General features: G+C 52.1%; 1 protein-coding gene across 3 annotated transcripts; it reads right to left on the bottom strand.

The window, feature by feature from the left end:
• Positions 1 to 5,067: 5,067 nt before the first annotated feature.
• On the bottom strand, positions 5,068 to 22,600 carry LOC106722584 (zinc finger protein 135-like). Of its 3 annotated transcripts, XM_025212417.1 has the most exons (7): positions 22,122 to 22,600; positions 20,739 to 21,419; positions 20,420 to 20,609; positions 19,303 to 19,475; positions 18,755 to 18,881; positions 11,935 to 12,051; positions 5,068 to 8,091 (listed from the first exon to the last, which is right to left on the bottom strand). In XM_025212417.1, the coding sequence occupies exons 2-7, from the start codon at positions 21,330 to 21,332 to the stop codon at positions 6,290 to 6,292; spliced, it is 3,003 nt and encodes a 1,000-aa protein (XP_025068202.1). In that variant the 5' UTR covers positions 21,333 to 21,419; positions 22,122 to 22,600; the 3' UTR covers positions 5,068 to 6,289. The 3 variants fall into 3 exon arrangements, with proteins under 3 accessions (XP_025068202.1, XP_025068201.1, XP_025068203.1); XM_025212416.1 differs by having other exon boundaries at positions 20,739 to 22,600; XM_025212418.1 differs by lacking the exon at positions 11,935 to 12,051 and having other exon boundaries at positions 20,739 to 22,600.
• Between the last annotated feature and the right edge of the window lie 6 nt (positions 22,601 to 22,606).

The following is a 22,606-nucleotide window of genomic DNA, read 5'->3' as shown; positions in this document are numbered from 1 at the left end:
CGCCGCTGCGGCTGGGGGGACAGAGGGGGTCTTCACCCAGCCCACAACAGCTCCCCAAAACTCGGGTTACCATATTTCCAGTTTCAAAAAGGACATCTGTGGGGGAGGGGAGCAGGGAAGGAGAGGGGAAGGGGTATCTGATTGTGGAGGAAGCAGCGATATGTCTGCCCCGCCTGACCCACTGTACCCCGTCCCCCAGACCATGCTGAAACCCCGCACTCCCCACCCACAGCCCCCTGCCCCGCCAGCTCCGCTGCCCATACAGCGCACTCGCACATTCCCCCTCTCTCACCTGCCTGCCGCTGGGGGCTCTGCACACAGAGCACACCTTCAGAAAACCTGGGTGTACGGTAATCCTACCCTGCATGGACCTCCAGCTCAAATAATTGCCCACCCCAGCATTAGAGGCAGCTGAGGCAGTGCTTCCAGAGGCAGGGAGCACTGGACCTGCAGATGCTGGGAGCAGCATTTCTAGTCCCTGCCTCCCAGGCTGTCTGTACTTGGCAGCAAGCTCCTGTCCCCCCCCCCGAGGCACTCCCTGCTGGCTTGGTTTCAATGCAGTCTGTCTTGCTGGTAAAGCGTCTTGCGGATCTTCAGGTCTCCGCTCCTCTGGCTCTTCCCCACGCCCTCACCTCTTGCTGGGCTTTGCCCTGCCTGCACATGCACACCCCACTGTAGCCTGTCCCTTGCTTACAGCCATGGTCTCTCTCTGCTGTGGGCACCTACCCTGCTTCTCATGCACTTGGCTTGGCCCCTCTCTCCAGATCTTCCTGGGGATGGCCTCAGCAGCTCCAGGTCTACAGGCCCTTCTTCAGGTGATTGCTCCTCAGTTGTGCTCAGGGTCCCTGCACCTGCTGGGAGGCGAAGAGCATCCACCAGCTGCGGGCCTCACTGGCACATTGATCATCGATACTGCTCGTGCAAAGACTTTGCTAAAGCATTGGCCAGAGTAGGCCTGGCCAGCGAATCCGACTGATGCCTGAACTCCTAGCACAAGCAAAACTTTGCATGTGGCCAGATGCTCGAGAGGGAGATGGCTGTACAAGGTGCAGAATAGTTCAGTACCCGGATAAGGCTGGAATGGGAACCCCTAGGTCCAGATGTGGAGCAAGCCCATGGTACAGGATGGCTCAAGATATTGGGGGAATGTAACATGTAGTGTATTTTGAACACTGTATAAAAGCAGGATTAGAAATAAAGGGAACTTTGTGTTGACCTAGAGGACCTGCATGGTGCCAATGCCTTGTCACGGGCATAAGCACATCGACACCTTATCTGACTGTGTTAAGGCCACGTCTTCTAGACATTAAACCTGGACATACCTTTGCCACCAAACTGAGCCTGTGGTCGTTCTTTAAGACAAGACTTGTGTTGGGATTTTTTGGTGATTTTTTGCCGGCACCAGTCTTTGAGACTTCGGACCCTGTCACACGTTCAGATTGAATCTGGATAGAAACCAGCTATAAAGTTGCTACACTTGTTCAAGCACTAACTTCATAGGTGTTTGGTTCTTTTAATAGTTTAATGGACATTTTTATGGTGTGATAATTACTTTGTACATGTGGCCGGTATAAATTTATTGCGCGGTTGACCAGTAAGCTGTGTAATATATGTAACACGTGGCAGGAGCCTTCAACATTGACGGCACATCAATAACACTCGACAAGCACAGCGATGATGACACAGGCTAGCCCCAGCGCCACCAGCAAAGGCAGAGCCCTGCTACGCCCCTGTGCTGGCATGTGCCTAAGTCAGCCCCCAAGGCCTTAGTCTATGGGGGAGAAAAAGAGATGGAAAAGTCAAAATCCCACAGATCTTCTAAGGGCCCTGCTAGACTTTACATATATTACCCAACTGAACCAAACAATAAATTTAGATCAGCTAATACACAAATTAAGACCGGCCACAAGAGCAAAGTAATTATCACACCGTTAAGTGGTGGATTGCACAATAAATTTACACCAGCCACACATGCAAAGTCTTTATCACGTGATAAAAATGACTCCCCAGCTATCAAGAGAACCAACCAGCTATGAAAATGTGTAACAACTCTATAGCTGGTTTCTATCCAGCTTTCATTTGAATGCGTAGCAGGGCCCTTCTAATGGACCTCCGCAGCCAAGAAGCTGGAGATGAGCCCCAGTGACTCAGTGCTCAGAGCGGGAAACATGGACATCACTCCCTACGAGACACAACGGGAAACCTGGTGCTACATCAAGATGCATGTTGTAGAGGAGGCAACAAACAGGGCCACTTGCTCCAGGGGATGAGGGCTGTTTCTAGGGGGAGGCCAGGAGAGCAGGCAACGTGCTGAATCAATTCCCAACAAAACATTCAAGCAGACAAGAGTTTCCTGCCAATCGGCAGTGCCTCCTGCTGCTGGAAAGGGTAGAATCACCATTTCTTACCTGTCCCTACTGAAGGGTCTTCACTGGGGAACAAGGAGCTTTCATCTGCCAACGAGTCCCAGGTCTCCTCTGAGGCGGGGGAATCTGCAGCAGGACAGAGGCCTGGGGTTAACTGTGAATAAAAACCAGCCCAAAGTCACTAGGAAAACCCATTGCCTGCACTCCCACATCAGACCATTCTTGGGCACACAGGGCTCATGGTGGGCAGAACAGAGGAGTAACTGGGACTCGGGCTTTGATCATAGCAGCAGAGCGTAGGGTAACCACAGAAACTGCCAGCGTCTGCTCCCACGAGACCTTGCATAGCCATCGAACTTGCTAAAAAGCCACTAGTTAGTTGAAGCTGAGCAAAGCCACCACAAGTTCTGTCCAAGTGAAAACACTGCCAAGGACAGCATGAAGACGACGTGCAAAGAGAGAAGCATGATGAGGAAAGCCTGGGTAGGTCCATGCAGAGGGTGTTTTAGAAAAATGCCCAATGCTGCAAACTCAAGGATGCATATAACCTGGAAATGGCCAGTAGCAGTAGCAGTAGCAGTGTATTTCTAGGTATGGGAGTGAGGTTGCCTCAATGCCCCAGGTCCCTCCATGTCCAAGGCCACATCCCGCTTCTCCATCAGGCCAAGGGCTCTGCAGTTGGACAGGGGTTTCTAGGGGTGTCATGGATTCACTCCAAAATTGAGCTGCCTTTGGGGTTTACTGTGGCCCCAGCAGACAGGCAAGTGAAGGGGTGTGATTGGTTCCTATCCCACATCAGATCCTGTCGCAAAAAATCATTAAACGATTTGTATAATAATGTGGCTTATTCCATCCTTCCTCACGCTATTCGTTGCACTAGTACCTGGCCAAGTCGCAACTTGAGATGCGATTAACTACCTAATCGCATCTTAAGTGTAGTGTGTGCTGGGGGCCTCATGTGGCATGTGGGGATGTTCTCCCAAATTAGGTTGACTCCTCTCTCTATAACTAGTGTGAAGCTAGGCTCAGTTTCTGTCGTGTTGTTAGCTGTGTTATGGTGTTTGATAGGCACAGACGTCCATAATCTCATGGTGTAACGGGAAGATAATCAAGCGAGGTGCCTAAGGCATTGTCTGTCTGGAATAGAGGAAATCAGCTCCTCTACAGAGAAGGCAACAGAGTCGTGGCTCTTTCACCAGACGGGGTGCAGGTGTCTCAGGGAGACCAGAACTTCCTGGAAGATTTTGGTGACTCGTGAGAGCGGTGGTGGGGTCTGGCTGGATGTTACTGAGGACCCAGCTGTGGAATATGCCCGGCCTTTCAGAACTGTCCACACGGGTCAGAGACCCCGGGAGCCAAGGCCGGCCAAATAAGCAAGGACATGGATGGGTTTGTCACAGCTGGGAAAACAGGACAAGCTGAAGTGTTGGGACATCAATCCCCATCAAGCAGGCACCAGCTTTTGGCTGAGAGATGCTGCTGGGGAGGGCAGAGCCACTGATCCTTACGTGCTCCTGGGGAAGGGGCTCGCTTTGTGAAGCAGCCGGTGGGGCTTTCATCAGCTGATGAGTCCCAGGTCCCCTCTGTGTTGGGGGACTCCGAGTCGGAGCAAAGGCCAGGGTTTAACTGAGCAGTAACCAGCCAGGAGTCACAGAGAAAATCCATTCTCCCTCAAGACCTGCACCAATCCATCTCTTCCTAGTGGCCGCTCCTGCTTGACCCGTTGCGGTGTCGCCAGTGTCAGGGATGCTCAGCCTGCACCTGTGGGGACAACGTGAGGGATTTCCCCTGCCCGGGGCTCGGAGCCGGCTGGGTCCCGCTCCTCTGTTACGGCCGAAGGCTGCACTGGGCAGCCAGCTCCATCTCGGTAGCCTGGGCCCACGCGCTCTGGCCTTGAGCGCACACGGCAGCGTCAGGGCTCCTGCCTGCAGGGGGGAGACGACAGGATTTTATCAAGTGATTGGGGGAGAGGGAGGGGCAGACCACGACCCACCACCTCTCAGCCAGCCCCACACCTGGCACTTTGTGGGGGTCCTGCCCTGCGCTGACACAGGGCCTGGGGGTGGGCTGCACCCTGGAGCGCCCTTCCAGTGCCCACAGCCCCACCTGGTCCCAGCTGATGGTGCCCCTTCCAGTGCCCCTCACTCCCACCCCACAGCCTCAGACCATAGAGCCGTGGTTCTCCAGAGCGCCCAGAACAGACGCAGCAGAAACGCAGAGTCGTGGTCCTCCAGGACCACCAGAAGAGATGGAGGGGACCATAGAGGCGCGGGCCTTCCGGAGACCAGAAGTGGAAGCAGCCCCAGGTGCACCTGTGACAATCGCATTGACTGTTCCAAGTCGCAACCTGGAAGTGCAAGTGGGGCCATGTCACTGCTGCAGACCTGCAGCCCTGGGGCGAGGGCAGGACACAGGCGAGGTGCTGTCCCCAAAGGTCTCCGTGCCCAGGGTGGCCTCCCCTGTCTGCTTGTCCCAGCAGGATGCGGCAGGCAGGGCCACAGAGTGGGGAGCCCAAGGAAACCAGGGGAGCACATGGGAAAAGGCCTCTGAAACAGGGTGAACTGTGCCTACATGTGGGAGGCATGAAACAGGCGCCTCCAAACGTGTCAAACCAAGTCCCGTTCCCTCTCTTCTTTCTGCAGCTGCCTCCATCAACAAGACGAACCAGCCCTCTGGCCAAAAAACAAAGACTCATTGAAAAAAAGTTACAAGGTTATTTTTTTTAAGTGCTGTCATACAGACAAAGTGACCACAGTTTTATACATTGGGAGAGACCAGCAGAGGACAGTTACAGAGGCGATGAATAAAAGAGCATGCGCAATGATGAGTTATTAACCTCTTGGAGTAACCCACTAGCACAGAGGCAGGCAAAATATGACCTGTGGGCTGCATCCGGCCTGCCAGGCCATTTTATCCAGCCCACAAGGCTCCTAAAACATTTAAAAAATTAATTTTAATCTGCTCCTGGCTGCCTGTCAAAGATGACAGGAGCCAGGGGCAGTAGGACCCAGGGGGAGCCAGCAGCAGAACTCAGCCCCATGCCCCCATCCAGCCCCTCTACCCCAAGCCCCAGCCAGAAGCATCTGCCTAGCAAAGGCCTCTGGTCTCAGACTGTCCCTGCACCAAGGGAAGTGCAGATGGGGCAAGGGGAGAGGAAGGAGAGGGCTGTGGGCAACTGCCCCAGTCCTCAGGGCCACCAGGTTTGGGTCTGTTTGAGCAGAGAACACATTATAGAGAATGCAGTGAAGGAAAGGAGGGCAGGGGGAGCAGCAGGCACCCAGTGGTGCACAGTTTTGAAGACAGGCTGAAAAGCAAAATCTGCTAAACTAGGCTCAGAGGGTGGCAAGAGCAGTGTCTTGCAGACACCTAATGGGCCTGAGTGTGACTGGGAGAGGGTTTGGGTGGCGGTGAGGAAAGGTGAGTTCAGGGTGGAGGGCAGGGAATGCTTCCCCAGCCATGAATGTCCTCCTTCTTGCAACTCAAGAGCCTCACATACCAGAAGCCTGGGAACAGGAGGGAGGATGAAGCTGGGAAGTGACAGTTCTTGAGTGTCATTTGAAGCCAGTTGTCTTGGAGAGGACACCCTATTTTGAAGGAACTCGTTCTCCCCTTGGGACCACTGTCTGCTTTTAGAAAATGATGGGGAATGCACAGGCTTCAGGGCTGATGCAAAGATAGTCTCCTCACAGGTTCTGCATGCATCTGGGCTGGCCTCAGGTGTTACCTCTTAGCCCCAGCCCACCAATCGAACCTCCCAGAGGCCAGCCCTTGGGTCCTTTGCGTGTTGCAGTGCCCTACAAGGGCCGAAGGCTGGGTGAACGTTTTCTGCAGCCCCCCAGCATGAGGCTGTTTGCCTGAATACAGCCATAGGTGGGTGCTAAATATGTAGACATGTGCAAGCCCTTCCTGCTTTGCTGCCAGAATTATGGATGCTCCCGGGAATGGATGCGCTGGTGTCGGGCCAGGTGGGAGGACTGGGTGAAGCTCCTCCCACACTCAGAGCACTGATAGGGCTTCTCCGCTGTGTGGATGCGCTGGTGCCGGGCCAGGTGGGAGGACTGGGTGAAGCCCTTCCCACACTCAGAGCACTGATAGGGCTTCTCCGCTGTGTGGATGCGCTGGTGCTGGGACAGGCTGTAGGGCTGGGTGAAGCTCTTTCCACACTCTGAACACCGATGTGGCTTTTCTGCTGTATGGGTAAGCTGGTGCCGGGCCAGGTGGGAGGCTTGGGTAAATCTCTTCCCACACTCCGAGCACTGATGTGGCCTCTCCACTCTGTGGATGCGCTGGTGCTGGGCCAGGCTGGAGGATTCGGTGAAGCTCTTCCCACACTCAGAGCATTGATGTGAGGGTTTCCGTATGTGGATGCGCTGGTGCTCAGCCAGGTGGCAGGAAAGGGTAAATCTTTCCCCACACACTAAACACTGATCTGCCTTCCCTGCCTGGCGGCGCTGGTGCCGAGCCAAGCTAGAGGACAGGATGAAGCTCTTCCCACACCCAGAGCACCGATATGGCTTCTCCCCTGTGTGGATGCGCTGGTGCCTGGCTAGGTGGCAGGAGTGGGTAAAACTTTTCCCACATACCAAACACTGATGTGCCTTTTCTCTGTGGAGGTCCTGGTGCCGGCCCAGGCTAGAGGACTGGGTGAAGCTCTTCCCACACTCAGAACACCGATGTGGTTTCTCCCCGGTGTGGACGCGCTGGTGCTGAACGAGGGTGGAGGACTGGGTGAAGCTCTTCCCACACACAGAGCACTGATGTCTCTTCTCCCCTGTGTGGATAAGCTGGTGTCGGGCCAAGCTGGAGGAGCGGCTGAAGGACTTCCCACATTCAGGGCACCCAAGTGTCTTCTCCCCTGTGTGGATGCGCTGGTGCTGGGCCAGCCTGGAGGATTGGGTGAAGCTCTTCCCACACTCAGGGCACTGATATAGATTCTCCCCTGTGTGCACAAGGTGGTGCCGTGCCAGGTGGGAAGGGCGGGTAAAGCTCTTCCCAGAATCAGAACAAGGCGTCTGCCCTGTGTGGATGAGCTGGTGTTTGGCCAGGATGGACGAGCGGATAAAGATGGCACCACACGGAGAGTACTGATGCGTCTTTTCTCTTGTGTGCAGGCACCTGTGCTGGGCCAGGTCAGAGGGCCGCCTGAAGCGCTTCCCATACTTCGTGCAGTGGTGTGGCTGCTCCTCCCTCTGCACACACCGGTGTCGGGACAGGTCTTGCCAGCAGATGAAGTTCTTCCTGCACTTGGTGCAACGATGTGTCTTCCTCCCCAAGTGGACGTGCCGGTGCTGAGCCAAGGAGAAGAACTGGGTGAAGGTCTTACCACATGTGATGCACTGGTACCGACGCTTCTCCCTGTGCACATGTTGGTGCTTGACCAGGTCCGGGCTGCACACAAAGCTCTTTGCACATTTGATGAAGCGGTGGGGAAGCTCTCCAGAATGGATCTTGCTGTGATCCAGGCTCTTCAGACCTCTCAACTCCACGAATTGTCCCCTGAACTCAGGGCTCTTTCTGGCTGTTGTCTCTTCTCCAATCTCACACCCCATTGGAGATGGTACCTGGTTCACTGCTATATTCTCCTGACCCTTTTGCCATTGGTCCTTCTCAGGTCTCAGGGAGCCCATCTCACCCAAAGTCCCCGGGGAAGTCTGTGGTGGCTCCACGTTTGCTGGCCCTTCCTCGGGACGCTGTTCCTCAGCTCTGCCCAGAAGGCAGGCACCTCCTGCATGGGGAAGAGAAACTCCAAATTAGTTCCTGACATTAGTCCAAGCACTGCTATTCCTCTTGCTGGGCTAGGCCTTCAAGCAGGACTGGACCTCAGCACTTGTGTTTCCATAAGAAAACAAGGTCTTCCTTCCAAAACCCCAAACGTTGGGTGAGGGAGGGCCAGATCCATGTGCCGTGCACATTTCCCTACTCAGTGGATTTCAGAGCCAGATTTCTGACCCAGCTGCCAGCCCAACCACCTTGATGGGAGAAACAGATGTGGGACACGTGGATTAGGACAGGACCCAAATGGCTTTGTGCTCCAACAGGCTGAGATTGAGACTAGAGGCATCTGCTTAAAGGAAGAATGAGGCTAATGGCCACTTTCTTCTACAGAACAGTGTCTCAACCTGTGGTACGCATACCCTTGGGGGTACGTGAGACACAGGCAGGGGGTACACGGGTACCCCAATGCTTTCTTTCTCTCTCACCCTCTTTTCCTGTCAAAACTATGGCAAAAAATTTGGTGCACCACACGTTGCGCAGCACTTTAAATTCCCCAGTAATAATTTGGCGCGTCACACTTTGCGCGGCACCGGGTCCAGCCCTCCTACCTTTGCCCAACATCACCTCTAGCCCAGGTGCACCCCTGGTGTAAATGGTGGTAACCCTACCTACATCAGATCAGATCAGACATCAGTCATATCACGGCCTTATATGCACAGCCCTGCTTCTGACATATGGCACACATTAGTCTGTAAGTATAAAATCCCCTGTAAAATGAGTGTTGGGGTACTTAGTAAAATTTTCAGAAGTTAGGGGGTACTTGCTATTTAAAAGGTTGAGAAACGCTGTTCTTCAGCACTGGTGAGTTCGGGGGAGATGATGCCGAGCCTCCACCTGACCGGACTGACACGTTGCAGAAGCCGAAGTGCATTGGTGAGACTGCTCCCCAGCGCTCACCCTTGCTCTCTGGCAGTCCTGAGAGCAGCATCACTCAGGGTACAAGGCTAAACAGCCTCACAGTGGATTTCTGGGGCTTGTCGGCAGTCATAGGTCTGTGGGGAGCAGTGCCTCCCATTGAACCAGCTGCTTCTGCAGCACACGAGCACTGTTTTTATTTGCTAGAAAAAGCCAACATGTTTCATTCCTCATCCCTCCAAGAAATGTTCTGGGAGGGGAGGATTTATAGCTGTTCTCTCTTCTGGAAGGAGCGGGGCTGTGTTTCCTAGCTGCTTCCAGGGAGAGGTCCAACGCAGGGAACGAGCCCATGGACAAGTCCCAGGTGGCCTCCATGTCCCAGGAATCTGCACTGGGACGGCCTGCTCGGTGTCAGCACCCGGTGGGGTGGGTGACTGCCCTCTTTCTACTGCCAGCTCGGTGTCAGCGTCTGGGGGGGGCGGGGGGTGTCTGCCCTCTTTCCTAGTGATCCTTAGAAATAATGGATAGACTAATGATTAGAAATAATCAGAGCGATTGTAATCTTTAGAAAAAGGCTATCTGAAATGTCTGGGAAGCGTACAGTATGTGCTCTGCCTATCAGGGCTTTGTGGTTGGTGCGTCCCTCCGTTGTGTTATGGTGCTGTCGCTCTTCCAGCCGAGTTGTACAGAAGCTATGAACTTATGCAAATGCCAGTGCAGAGCAATGTTTGCATCTAGCCTGTTTCTACTTGAGGTCCCACCTTTTCATACATTCTGATCAAGCAACTCGTACTATAAATCAGCTGACTTCCTGCCCCTGGGCAGGGGCGCTGGACCGGAAGATCTCACAAGGTCTCTTCCAGCCCCGATGTCTATGCACGCTATGAAACAAGCATTCACAAAGTGCACAAACACAAGCAAACAAAGCATGCAAACACACAAGCACGAGACCCCAGAAAACAAATACACAAAACACAATCACACAAACACAACGACGCAAATATAAAAATGCAACGAGAAATACTTGCAGCGTGAAGGTGCTGTTGAAAAGACCGACTAGTGCTTGATCAGAATGTATGAGACACAGACGCAAAAACACAAGTCACACACAAGCAAAACCGTAAGCAAACACAGAAAAATACAACACAACACTTCATAAAAATACCGGTGACTCCGAAAGTCAAAACCTGACTATCACCAATCCCAAACATTTAGCATTTGACCACTATACATTTCAAATTTTCAATTACAAAAATAAGTTGGACTCAGACTCGATCTATTGAGGTCCCTTCCAACCCTAACATCTATGAAGAGTCTTTGTTGCTCAAGTTACAATATTATAACTATCCCATGCTGGTTGTGACTAAGCTATTAAGTTATGTATATCTCAATGTCGAACAATATTTGGATTTAAAGAAATGTTAATAATCTGCATGTCAAATACTGCTTATGCTATTTTGTGAGTGCTTCCTTGGGTGCCTGGCACAAACTCTGGGGTCTCTTGCCTGCCCAGTGTCAGCGTCTGGTGGGTGGGGGTCTGCCCTCTTTCATAGCAATCATTAGAAATAATTGTTTGAATAATTAGTAGAGTAGAAATAATGAGAGTAATCAGTACAAATAATCTTTCAGAAATGTCTGTGAAGCACGCAGTGTGTGCAACACTTCCAGGCCGGCATCTGTGCACCTGTGTGCTGGCTCCCTCCACTGGATGTCTGCCTTGCAGGGGTGCCTGCCCCAAGCTGCCCAAATGGGGTTGGGGTCCCTTGTCTGCTGAATGTCCTGCAGCAGGGGGGGTTGGTGGCCTCAATCAATGTAGCTGCTAGTTGTTCAACTGTGCATAGTTCTCTGCTTGGATTTCTACAAATGTAACCGTGCCGCTCGTGTGTTTACTAACGAACAAAATAAAAGGGTGAAAAAAATGAAAGGCTCTATCTATAAAAGAGAATGGATGATTTTCCTCCTGTCTTTTGTATCCTCATGTGAAACAGCAGAGAAGGGCGAACCCCAGGGAATCCCCAAGCTGAGCAGCGACAGCATGGCAGATGGCAGGGGTGGGGGGCAGAGGTGGATTACGATTCCTTGGGACCCTGGGATCCCCATCCCACCGTGCGACCCACCCACACCATGGATCCCAACCCCCAGGTGCCTCCCCCCACCTGGCAACCCCCACACTGCCCAGCCTGCACACAGCAGGGGAGGCGGGCAGCAGTACAGGACAGCAGGATGAGCGGGGGCCAAAAAGAAAATTAGGAGCAGCAATCCAAAGTGGCATCTAGTGGACAAAGGCCTGAACTACAAAAGCAGCGTAACACCTACTGATGGAAAAAGAGGGTTGTTACACGTCTTTGAGTGTCTTTGTGTTTGCATGCAACGAATCCATAGACGCAACACTTTAATTCACGGCGAGCCAAACTAAACTACATCCGAGCAGTTTTACTTTAACATGCCAAAAAGAGTTTTAAAACTTTGGGAAATCCCGCTCGTGCAAACAGACGTGCAGTTGCAGTGCATGAAAGGGCAAATATCGTGGCATGTACATGTATCCCTTGGCATTAACCTGCACATGGACTCTGTGCTGGGTCTCAGGGTTTGTGACACTCAAGGCCCAGAGATAAAACAGCAAAGGTAAGACTCTGGTGCAAACTCTGGGGTATTCATTCCCCCCCTCCTGCCCCCTGCAAACATGAAAGCGTGTTAATCTCAACTTCCCTAACACCTGTAATTAGGGAGAGAAGAAAGGAAGAGTTGCTTGTCTCCACAGCTTTGAATTTCAGGGGGTGGGAAGAACACCTGCCTGGACACATTATAGCATAAGCTCTTTGAGGTTAGCAACCTGGAACGGCAGCACAGGAGCGGTCAGCAGCTTCTAAGCCCCCTGTCACTCTGGGTATCGAGAATTTCTGAAGGGAACTAGGTAGAGGGGATAGACACAACTCACCTGGTGACAGGTCCTCTGACCTGGAGATTTCCCCATGGTCCTCATCCTCACAGACCCAGAGCTCCAACTCTCCTTGCTGGACGCGGCAGATTAAGTTAGGTGTGGGACCTCCATATCCTGTTTGGGGCAGTGGTTAAAGTGCGTTTGTGATTTGGCAGTCAAAGAAGAATAACTGATGGGGATTGGAAATGGATCCAATAAACTCAAGGTTTCTACTAGGGCAGGCGTGGGCAAAACGGTGGATCTGGCTGTTGGCTGGACTCTATTTTCCAGCAGTCCCTGCCCCGGCTGGTCTTCATGGAGACCCTGGGAGCAGTGGGGCCGTGACAAGTGGGGTTGCAGAGCTGGGGCTCTACCCTGGTCCCACACGGTCACAGCCCTGCACTCGCAGGGTCTCCATGAAGGCCAGCCGGGAGCGACGCAGGCAGGGTGTGTGGCTGGATGGGGAGCTGCTCTGGGGCTGGGGCCAGGATCGTGTGTTGGTGACAGCGCAGGGCCAGAGCCGGGGCAGAGCCAGGATCCGCTGCCTGCACACCCCTGCCTGCACTCATCACAGGGCCGTGCAGGCAGCGGATCACAGTTCTGCCCCAACCCCAGCACCCCGAGATCCCGGGATCTCCTCGGCCCTACCCGCCCATCTCACTCCTGGCTGTGGCACCATCCCGGCAGCCTGACCACGTCCCCTGCTCATGCAGGTCCTGCACCCGGCAGCGGGTGCAGGGTGGATGGGACAGGATGCCTGGGAAGTGGGGCTGGGTCCAGTGGTGGCAGCCAGAAGGAGCTGCCACCACAGGGGCTGCTGGGAAATGGAGACTCTCGCGGGCCTGATCCAGCCCATGGGCCAGACTTTGCCCCCACCCCTTGTAGTAGGGCCTCGAAGGGAAAGGGAGGGTGGATATTTGGGACGAAAGAGAAGGCACTGCAGGGAGAAGCCTTCAATAGATGATGGGTCTTGTCACCCAGGTGGTGGAGGGAGAGTTGGTCACAGGAAACATAGCACCCACCTCTCTGAAGTATAAAAAGGGTACAAAAGTCATGACGGACAGGGGTGGAGAGAGTGATGTGTGATGTAGTAGAAAGCAGAAAGAAACAGCTTTTACTGTTTTCAAGGTACCAAAATTAAGAGACATCAGACACATTTATGGATGGATAACACTTATCTTAGTGTAATTCCAGGCGAAGGAGTGGAAATGAGTTTATTCTCAGTGAAGGTTTAAAGCCAGGACTTGTGGGAGTGAAAAGAACCCATGACAAATGTCTGACAATAGTTCTTTTTCCTGGGAGAGAGGGTAATTTGTCATCAGCAGAGCACAGGAAAGGATGATTTTATAAGAACTATAGATCCGACTAAAGCAATCCAATGGGAGGATGATCTTTGGGCAGAGATGCTTGCACAAGTTGGCAGATACTGAAGGGTTTAAGATAAAGTTCATGGGAGTCATGGATACGGAGAAAAGAAGAAAAAAAGGAGACACATTTCCCAGCATGTGCAATCCCATAATGTGGAAATGATCTGCAGAGTTTCCCAAAACTAGAATCGCATCCAAAAGAGCGGGCCCTCCAAGACAAATACATTGCACAGTGACTAGAAAGAGAGATATAACCACAGTGAAAGTGCGGTATCTTGTGAGAGCCTCGTGGCCCAAAGCAGCGTACTACTTGGTGACTTTGGGCCACTCCCAGAGATATGAGAGAGAGAGAACTGAGACATGAAATAGCAGAAATTAGTTTATAAGCAGGGTTATCTCTGTTTAGAAATGACATATTCTCTGATTTAAAACACCCGAATTCCATGTTTTTCCATGATTAAAATGAAATGCTATTTTATATATATAATAGATAGATATGCCCCTATCTATCTATCTATCTATCTATCTATCTATCTATCTATCTATCTATCACAATATTTTACTGATATAATTACAGTTTTTAAACAGTCTGGAAGCCTACCAGTGCCACAATCATTATAATAAATGCATTCTGAATACCTATATATTTTGGCATTTGATTTTGGTTTTTTTATCATGGAAACTCAGAGCTCCCACTGCTTCCCTCGCTCACCAGGATGCGGGTCCAGCTGCAGATGTTCCTCCCACCATTGCTTTGTGGCATTGAACAGCCCTGATATGTCTTTGCCCTGAGTCTTCACTCCCAAGCCACAGCCCCCCCGTCCCCACCTCCAGGGAGCTGCTCCCACCACCCTGCCTGGCTGTATTGTAGAAACACTCCTGGGAAGATGTCTGCCTCCCTCGGTGATGGGGCTGATTCCCCTGAATGAGTCAAACCTCAGGACCGATAATGGTGATGGGGGACGGGGGAAGCCAAACCAATCCAATCCCCAACAAAGCCCTGGCTTGTCATATGCACCCCTTGGCTAATCCCCATCCTCTCAGCCCTGTCCATCACTCTGCCACAGAGGGAGCCGGGCTCAGAGGTGACGACTGTGAAACTCAAGCTGAGCTGGGCCTGCTCACAAAAGTGAAAATGCAAAATACTGATGACAACTGCATAGTGCAAGAAGATAGCAGTCTGCAGCTGGACTTTCTCGATAATGAGGTATCACTTCCAGTGCATCTTACCTATATTTATGCTGATTTTAAGCAAGCTCCTATTTGTCTGGTATGTAACTGGGTGAAATGGCTATCCTTGATTAATTAGTACAGTAAATATTTCTTTGCAATTAACTCATGCTTATGTGTAGGAAGAGCCATTCTCCACATGGGCGTTGTGTTTTTCTTGAGTGTTAATCATTTCTTGATATGTTCCAACTCAGTAGAAATGGATTACCTCCTGTTACTGAAAAAGGTAATTCAATCCAAATCAGGACTGTCTGATAGCCAATAATGAACAGTTTGATTAACAGGATTTTCCCATTAATCACTGCTTGGGATTCTCTCTTGATTGAAACAACTACAAGAATGCTTTGAACTCGCTGGGTATAAAAGAGAAGCAAAACAGCTAACAGGACGCACTTCAAGAATGAGAAATCATTTTGACAAGAACTCCTACCTCGCCGGGCGGATCTGCTGGTGAACGAATCCACGCCTTGAGAAGCTGACAAGACTGAGTCGCCTCTTCGCCTGCATTGGTGAGATACGATCTCTTTTACAGCTAAATATACTGGACTGTGCTCTGCTTTAGGCTCACTTAACCATGAATACTTGTAGTAAGTCAAGCCTTTCTGTCATTCATCGAATGAGTTGTTGTGTCAGTCCTTTATACACTAGTCCTGAATCCCATTTCATGACTTAAGAGGAGGCACAATGGCAGGGAAGTGTGGTAGGGCCCGTCAATCGGGCTGGGTGGACAGGGGCTGGCATTGGCAGGCTCCCTGGGCAAGGCAGGAGGCAGCACGCACTTGGCTCCGAGAGCCAGCAAGGAACGGGGTGCCAAGCCCTCGTGCCCCTGGCCGCTGGGGGGCACGGCGGTGGCGGTGGGAGCGCGGCGGCAGTAAGCGGTGAGCTCCCACAGACACCGCTGGCAGCATTGGCAGTGGGAGTGGCAAGCACCTTTTTGTAGAGGGTGCACCGCCACGCTCAGGGGGTGCACGTGCACCCGCACGCACCCCCTACGCGTTGCCAGTGCCCTTGTGGCAGCCAGCACCACATGGCACACAGTGTCCCAGCCCAGTGGGGCAGCCTCCCTGGCCCCAGCATAAGCCAAGGGTTGGGGGTGGGCACGGGCCAGAGCTAAGTGCCCTGTGCTCTCTCTGTGCCCCCCAAAAGCCAGAGAGATGCAAGGGGCCAAGAGGTGCCATGCACTGCCTGCCATCTTCCTGCTGCTCACTTCAACCCTGCTGGCTCCGGGGCCAGCGGCAGCAGCTGGGAGCTGCAGGCACCGGGCACAGAGCACTCTTCGACTTTTTGCAGGGGATTGGGTGGAGCAGCAACCTGGCACCTGCCATGGCTCCCATTACAGGACAGGGTGTTCGCTTATAAGAGAATGCCTGAGCAACGTAGTAATGTCAACCAACAGTCTTCTAAATAATAAAAAGCTTGCTGCAAATGCACTTTGGGACGCATGGAAGGAAGCTGCACGTATAGATGCTGAGGTAGGATTAGGTGTCACATACAGAAAACCAGGTAGCAAATCTCATGGAGGACTATATAGGTTTCCTGAGGTACTGAAGGAAAGAGAAGGCTTCAAGAAGTGGCAAAGCTGGATTTGGACCAAGTTGTATGTGTCATATTGAATGTAATAGTTTGAATGCCTGTTAGCCAGTTTAAACAAACGGCAAGGTTCATCTTCTTATCTAGGTTCGTTGCTTGTTTTACCTGGCCTTACAACGAACGAGCTTAAAGTCTTGGCTCCTCCATCTTATCTCTAGAGACCTTTAACAAGTTATCGTAAGGACCGGAAAAACGACCCTTCAGCAAACATTGCGAGAGATCAAAACCCTAGGAGCCTTTTGAAAAGGGGCTGTAAAAGAAAGGTCACCGCAGCGGTATGGAAAATCTTCCAAAGCAAAATGTAAGATAAACTAAATAGTCAGCGGACAAATTCCATTGCGGAAGACAAATTGACCACCTAGCAAAAAACCTGTTGAGTAAGATCCGAGCCCAAATTTGGGAGTAGTGACAGGTTTGGGTAGGACGGGCCCAAGACGGCAACTCACCCAATAAAAACTGTAACCTACAGTCCCAATTTGGAGGTAGCCTCACTTGCAGAACAACGAAGGAAGAATCGTAAGTGTAGGCCGGATCAGACTGATCACCCGAACCACCCTCTCCGTGAACACGAATCTCTTAGTTCACGCTGAAGCCGTGGAGCGCCCGAGTGGGACTGAAGGAAGGGGACTTATTCCTATCACTGCTGAGGCCAACCCATTGAATCGTACTACTGAGGCCAGCCCATTAAATTGTACTACTGAGGAATGAAACCATATTTAGGTGTTTGGCTTCTTAGAATTCTAGGATTGTAACTATAATATAGTAATAACTTTTCTGGTTCAAATTATAGAGTTAGTTGTAATTGTAATTGTTTTAAAGAAGTGCATTTAGAGTATTGTTCCTTATATATACAGTTATTGTGTTTTTGATGTTTATGGTATTTCTTAAAATAAAATTGTGTTGTATAAATTAAGTGTGAAATCATTGTGAAATCATGCAATTAGCTGAAAATTTCCCCAGCCAGTGCATCAAACGAATCAGTAAGTTGTGTGGGATCTTCTCTATTCCATAACCCGCTAGAGACAGTATGCAGAAAAGACAAGAGCCGTATAAAAGGGGAGCAGTCAGAGAAGCAGCACTGAATTCCTTGCATGAGAGACTGAACCATAGAGTGAATGCGCGCACCATTTATAAGCTGGCTAAAATCCACCATGTATAAACGAATGACTTGGATTCTGGACCCGTTGCTGCTAGTGCTAGAAAAGAGGATTAACACATGGTCTCGAACAGGTCCTTCATACCTGAAAGGCATGTTATGAGATAGTATTGAAAGGAGAATTACCCAAAAGACATTTGCATCTGTAGACACTATACATTTAAGTTGGACTTCCAGAGGAGTGTGCAGAGCATATTAGGAGAGAAGTAGTTAATTGAAAAAAACAGGCAAATAGGAGAGTTGTATAACCAGGTTCTGAAATGTTAGGAGACTAATGGTATGGGAATTATGGTATTTCGTCTAGGAAACCTAACAGGGTAAGGGACTGGGGTGAATGGTGACTAATATATCACATCTCTTCTTCAAAGAGAAAGGCAGTAAATACCAATGTCCCAATGACAAGAGAACAGTGACTTAGCCACTCAGTGAAAAATGTAAGGAAAAAGTTTTTGCGGCTCAAATCGAGATGACCACTAAAATGAGCGATAACCAGGATCTGTTTAGACAAGTACAAAAAAACCCCAAACTTCAGCCATTTCCCATAAAATGACAGAAAAGAATCAAAAGCTCTATATGGTCTTGGTTGACCTAGAAAAAGCATTTGAGCACTTCCCCAAGAAAGTCCTTTGGGGAAATGGAGGGAACAAGAAAGCACCAGAAAAGCAAATTGACCTAGTAAAAGGTAAGTAACTCAAGGCTCCACGCAAGCCGGAACAAGTCCCTGTGTTAGAGATCTTCTGGAAATGAAAGCTAGTTTTCACCAGACCCTGCCCCAGCCCACTTCTTTTCAGCACAGTGAAGGGTGGCTGATACGTAGAGGGATTTTAGGAAAACACTTGGGAACGTCAGAGTGAGCTTGAGAGCACAGGCCTCCAGGTAAATAAAGCAAAGCCCTAGTCTGTAGTCTATGGAAATGAAGACGGTAGGAAGGAACGTGGACAGAGGCTTCAACTGACTCCTGGATTTTATCACCTGTACCTATGTCACCAGAGGAGCTGAGGAAATGAATATCCCTTGCCCCATAGCAGTAGAGGCTGATGAGACTTCCATTACCTTCTGCTGGGTCATAACCAAAGGAGGAGAAAGGAGATTTGAACTGAGCATGCTGATTGTTCAATGTGTTTGGATAGGACACACTGCGCAAGAGAGGGGAAAACAGAGCAATTCCCCAAGGAATAGCTGATTTTTATGCACAATGAATTGGAGATTATATGACCACGCACGGGGAGATCCTGTTGACAAGGAACTGCTGAAGACAGAAGCACCAGGAGCTGCAAGGACGGGGAAGACTTGCGTGAAGGCGGCTGGATCAAATGAAGGAGAATGTGTCAACAGGAAACGCGAGAGAGGCCTGATCACTGACAGAGCAGTGGGGAGGAAGTGGATTTAAACCACCAGCCAAAAGGTCATGAGGATGAGACTGCTGAAAACTAGGAAGGCAACAAAACCTTGGAGCTCGCATGGCTCCAGGGGGAAGCAAGAAACAGAGCTTTACCCAGGGAAACGAGGGCATGGAAATTCCTCAGCATCTGGTCCCGGTAAAGCACCTTGTCTTCATCTCCCAGCAGCTCCCACTCCTTCCGGGTGAAGTACACAGCCACGGCCTCAAAGACCTCCCCGAGCTGCAGTCACAAGTGTTACACTCATTAGTATCTCCTGGTCCATCTTTCTTCTGCCCCCACAGCCTTATCTGGTACTACAACTAGTTGCAAGCTTAGGGGTACAAAATTCCCCACGTGATGTGGGTGCAATGTGTCTGCCTTAATTCATGTTCTATTTGCTCAGTCCTTCGAGACAGCCGAGGCAGCACTTTTAGTGGTAGAGAGCCCTGGCTCCGTGGTCTCTTCCAGTACTAGCACCCCTGGCTATCCGCACTAGGGAGCGAGCTCCTGATAATGTCACCGTGTTTGCAGCCTCCTACACCAGAGGCTTGTCATTCCTCCGGTCTCTCCGCTCCCCAGATTCTTTACAGCACCTCTGACTCGTCCTGGGCTCTGCCCCAGCTCTGCACCCACACCCAACTGGAGCTGGTGCCCTGCTCACCTCCGTGCTCTCCCCCTGCTTCGGAGGCCTGCCCTGCCTCTTCTGCACTTGGCCCAGATCAGGTGTCAGGGAGCCCCTCTCTCCCAGTCTCCCTGGGGAAGTCCTCTGCAGCTCCCAGTTTACAGGCTCTTCCTCAGGAGGCTGCTGATCAGCTCTGTCCAGGGTCCCTGCACCTGTTGGGTGGGGAAGAAAATCCATAGGTTAGTCCTGGTGTTGCTGGCACGGGGAAAGCCCCGCTATTCTCCTGTATTGGCCTGCGATGAAGGCAGCCAGTAGATCCAGTGTGCAGAAGAGGGGAAGAGAAGGAAGATTCAAAATCCCACAGCTCTTGCTAATAGACCTCCATAGGCACAAAGCTAGAGATGAGCCCCAATAACTCTGTCCCAGGTCAGGGCGGCGATCACCGTGCCATGTTAGAGCCTGCAGGGACATCGCTCCCTGGGAAAAAGCTTGAGGGATGTTGGTGTTGTGTTGGAATTCACATTTCAAGGGGAGGGGGAAAGGCCAGTCTTTTCCAGGGTGCACAGGAGGCATCCAGGGACACTGGGAGAACAGGAAAAGTCAATCTGTTGGAGCCCTGACCCCATCAAAATGTCCCAGCGGAGAGATTTCTCCACAAATGGATTGTGCCTCCTGCTGCTGGAAAAACCAGAACCCGAAAGAGGAGCCCTCTACCTGCTCCCGGGGAAGAGCCTTTTTGGGGCACCAGGCTGTGCAACTTCCATCTGCTGACAACTCCCTGGTCTCTTCTGTTTTGGGGGAATCTGCAGCCTGAGATTAGCTGTACGTGAACCAGCCGGATGTCACTGGGGAATTTCATTTCTCCGACACCTGCACCAACCCCTTATTGGGCACCGAGGGCTCACGGGGGCAAGAGAAAGGGGTGAGTGCATCTTTCTGCTGGGTGCTGCACATAGGCAGTGAGAAAGATCAGGTGCCCTCAGCCTGGTGCTGCCCAGGAACAGAGATCAGAGCCCTGTCCCACCCCAGCCACGTGGTTACAAATATTGCAGCCCTGTCATGGGCAGGGGCAGACAGATTTCAGCCTCTCCACCTGAGCGCAGAACAGCCACTCAGGTACCCAGACCCACACCTGGGCCTGCATCTGAAACCTCACCTGACTCCTGGTGGGGCGGGGGCTCGTCCTCTTTGGGGACAAGAGCTGGCTTGTCCCGAGTCCCTGGAGTTTCCCTCTGTCCTGCCTCCTCCAGAAGATGCTCCAGGCAGGAATCAACAAGTCCCTGAAAGTCCCCAGTGGGCCGCATCGTGCCTGAGGACACCTCCTCGACGTTTACACTCACTGTGACCTGGAGCCAAGATAAATATTTTACTGGGGAGCTGGGACCTGAGAGAGATGGGGATGGGAAGGAACATCTCCCGCCACATGGAGGTGTGGACAGACGCATGGATGACATGGGTGAAATAAATGCTCTCACCTGGAGCCTCTCGTTCTCTGCCTGCCCCAAGTGAAACCCTTCAGCTAGGGCCACCGCTTCAGCGCAGGTCTCCACACCATGTCCCCACTGCCAGCTCTGCATCTCCCGGGGCAGGATGGCCAGGAACTGCTCCAGCACCACCAGCTCCAGGATCTGCTCCTTGCTGCGGCGCTGGGGCTCCAGCCAGCGCTGGCACAGCTCCCGCAGGCGGCTGCACACCCCCCGCGGCCCCTCGCCCTCCTGGTAGCGGAGGCTCCGGAAGTGCTGGCGCCAGGTCTCTGGGGTGGGGAGGACATCCCCTGGTGCCAGCTGTGTGGCCCCAGGTGGGGGCTGCACAGGCTGCATCGCCTCCTCCCCCTGGATCTCCTGGCACTGAACTGGCTCCTCCTGCAATTGCTGTTTGACTTGCTGTGGTGCTGACCATCTCGGGGACAGCTCCCCAGCCCCAGCCTGGAGGACACGATGGACTTGTCCTGTCCCCTCAGCTCCTGCCTGGAGACCTGCTGTGTCCCGCTCCTCCATCTTCACCTCACCCTGCACCAGCACCGCAGAAGGAAGGCCCACAGCGGCCACGGGCTCCAACGCAGCAGCCATGGTCTCCGCCGGGGGAAGCCTCACCCTACCCTGGGCTCTTGCACTCTTGCACGGCGCCTGTTAGCAGCCTCCAGGCTCTTGAGCCGTCTGCAGCAAAAAAGACAGCATAGATTTTGTTTTTAAGTTTTGCGTTCCAGGTCAAATTAGCCAAATCCGTTCTGAGACCTATCAAATGAGCAGAACTCAATCATTCGGATCCACGTGGAGCTACCATCAGCAAGCATCCTGCCTCCCAGACTCATCAGCCTGGGGTTTCAGATACTTCCAAAGCCATGGCAGGCATCCTAGTTGTAGGCCCAAGCCCCAGGGCGGATAAAAATCAATGATTTGAAAAAAAAAGGGAAAAAATGGATTTTATTTAAATCAGATTTTTTTGATGTAATCCATTTTTAAGATTTAAAAAAACAAACAGAAAACCCCATATATAAAGATAGTCTTAATTTAAGATCTGTGACAGCTCAAAGATATCATCCTGCCTTGCAGCAGGGCTTGCAGCCGCCTGCTGGGAGCAGCCGGGCTTCGTGGCTGGCAGCAGCTGCCCAGAGCCCGGCTGGCGGTGGCATGCCGAGCAAAATGCCCTCGCGTGCCGTGCTCGGCACACGTGCCGGGGGTTGCCGACCCCTGGTCTAGAAGATCCCACGAAGCTTCCTTTCACTTCTCAAACTGCGGATTTGCGTCTCCAGAGATCACAGCCCTGTTCCCAGCCGTACATGGAGATGAGAGATAACAGACCCGACTACCTACTCATCAGCCCTCTCTCGTCCCTCCGCAAGTCGGCGTGCACCTTACCTCTCTCTAAAAGCGCGACGCGTCGAGAGGTGAAACGAGTCCCGGATCTCAAACCACAAGAATGCACTTTTTTTTTGCAGAAAGCAATGCTCAAATCCAGGCTTCCCGGCTGGCGATAGATTTGATTGCAGTCAAACCCTGCAAGCCCAGCGCATCCGGGGCTCGGATGGCCACGTAACCAAGGGGCCAAAGGAGCACTGGGGTGGAGGGGGAATCCCCTGTCTCCATAAGACAGGTGGGTGCAGCCGGGATCCCGTCGGGGATCAGGGGCTCTTCCTCTCCGATCGCCCGGGCCGGGGTCGCACGCGATGGGGAACCCTGACACTGACAGTCACAGGGACAAGGACAAGGACAAGGACCGTCCCCGCTTCCCGGCACGGGCGGGCTGGCTCCGCGGTGCGTGCAGACGGGGCCGGGCCCGGGCGCTGCCGGAAGGGAATCGCCCTGCCCCTGCGGATCAGCGCCCGCCCGGCGCGGCTCGGCTC

This window comes from Alligator sinensis, unplaced genomic scaffold (genome assembly GCF_000455745.1).
Source record: "Alligator sinensis unplaced genomic scaffold, ASM45574v1 scaffold1329_1, whole genome shotgun sequence".
Classification (NCBI taxonomy): Eukaryota; Metazoa; Chordata; order Crocodylia; family Alligatoridae; genus Alligator; species Alligator sinensis.
Note: the sequence above shows the minus strand (reverse complement) of the source record. Positions and strands in the feature narration are given on the sequence as shown.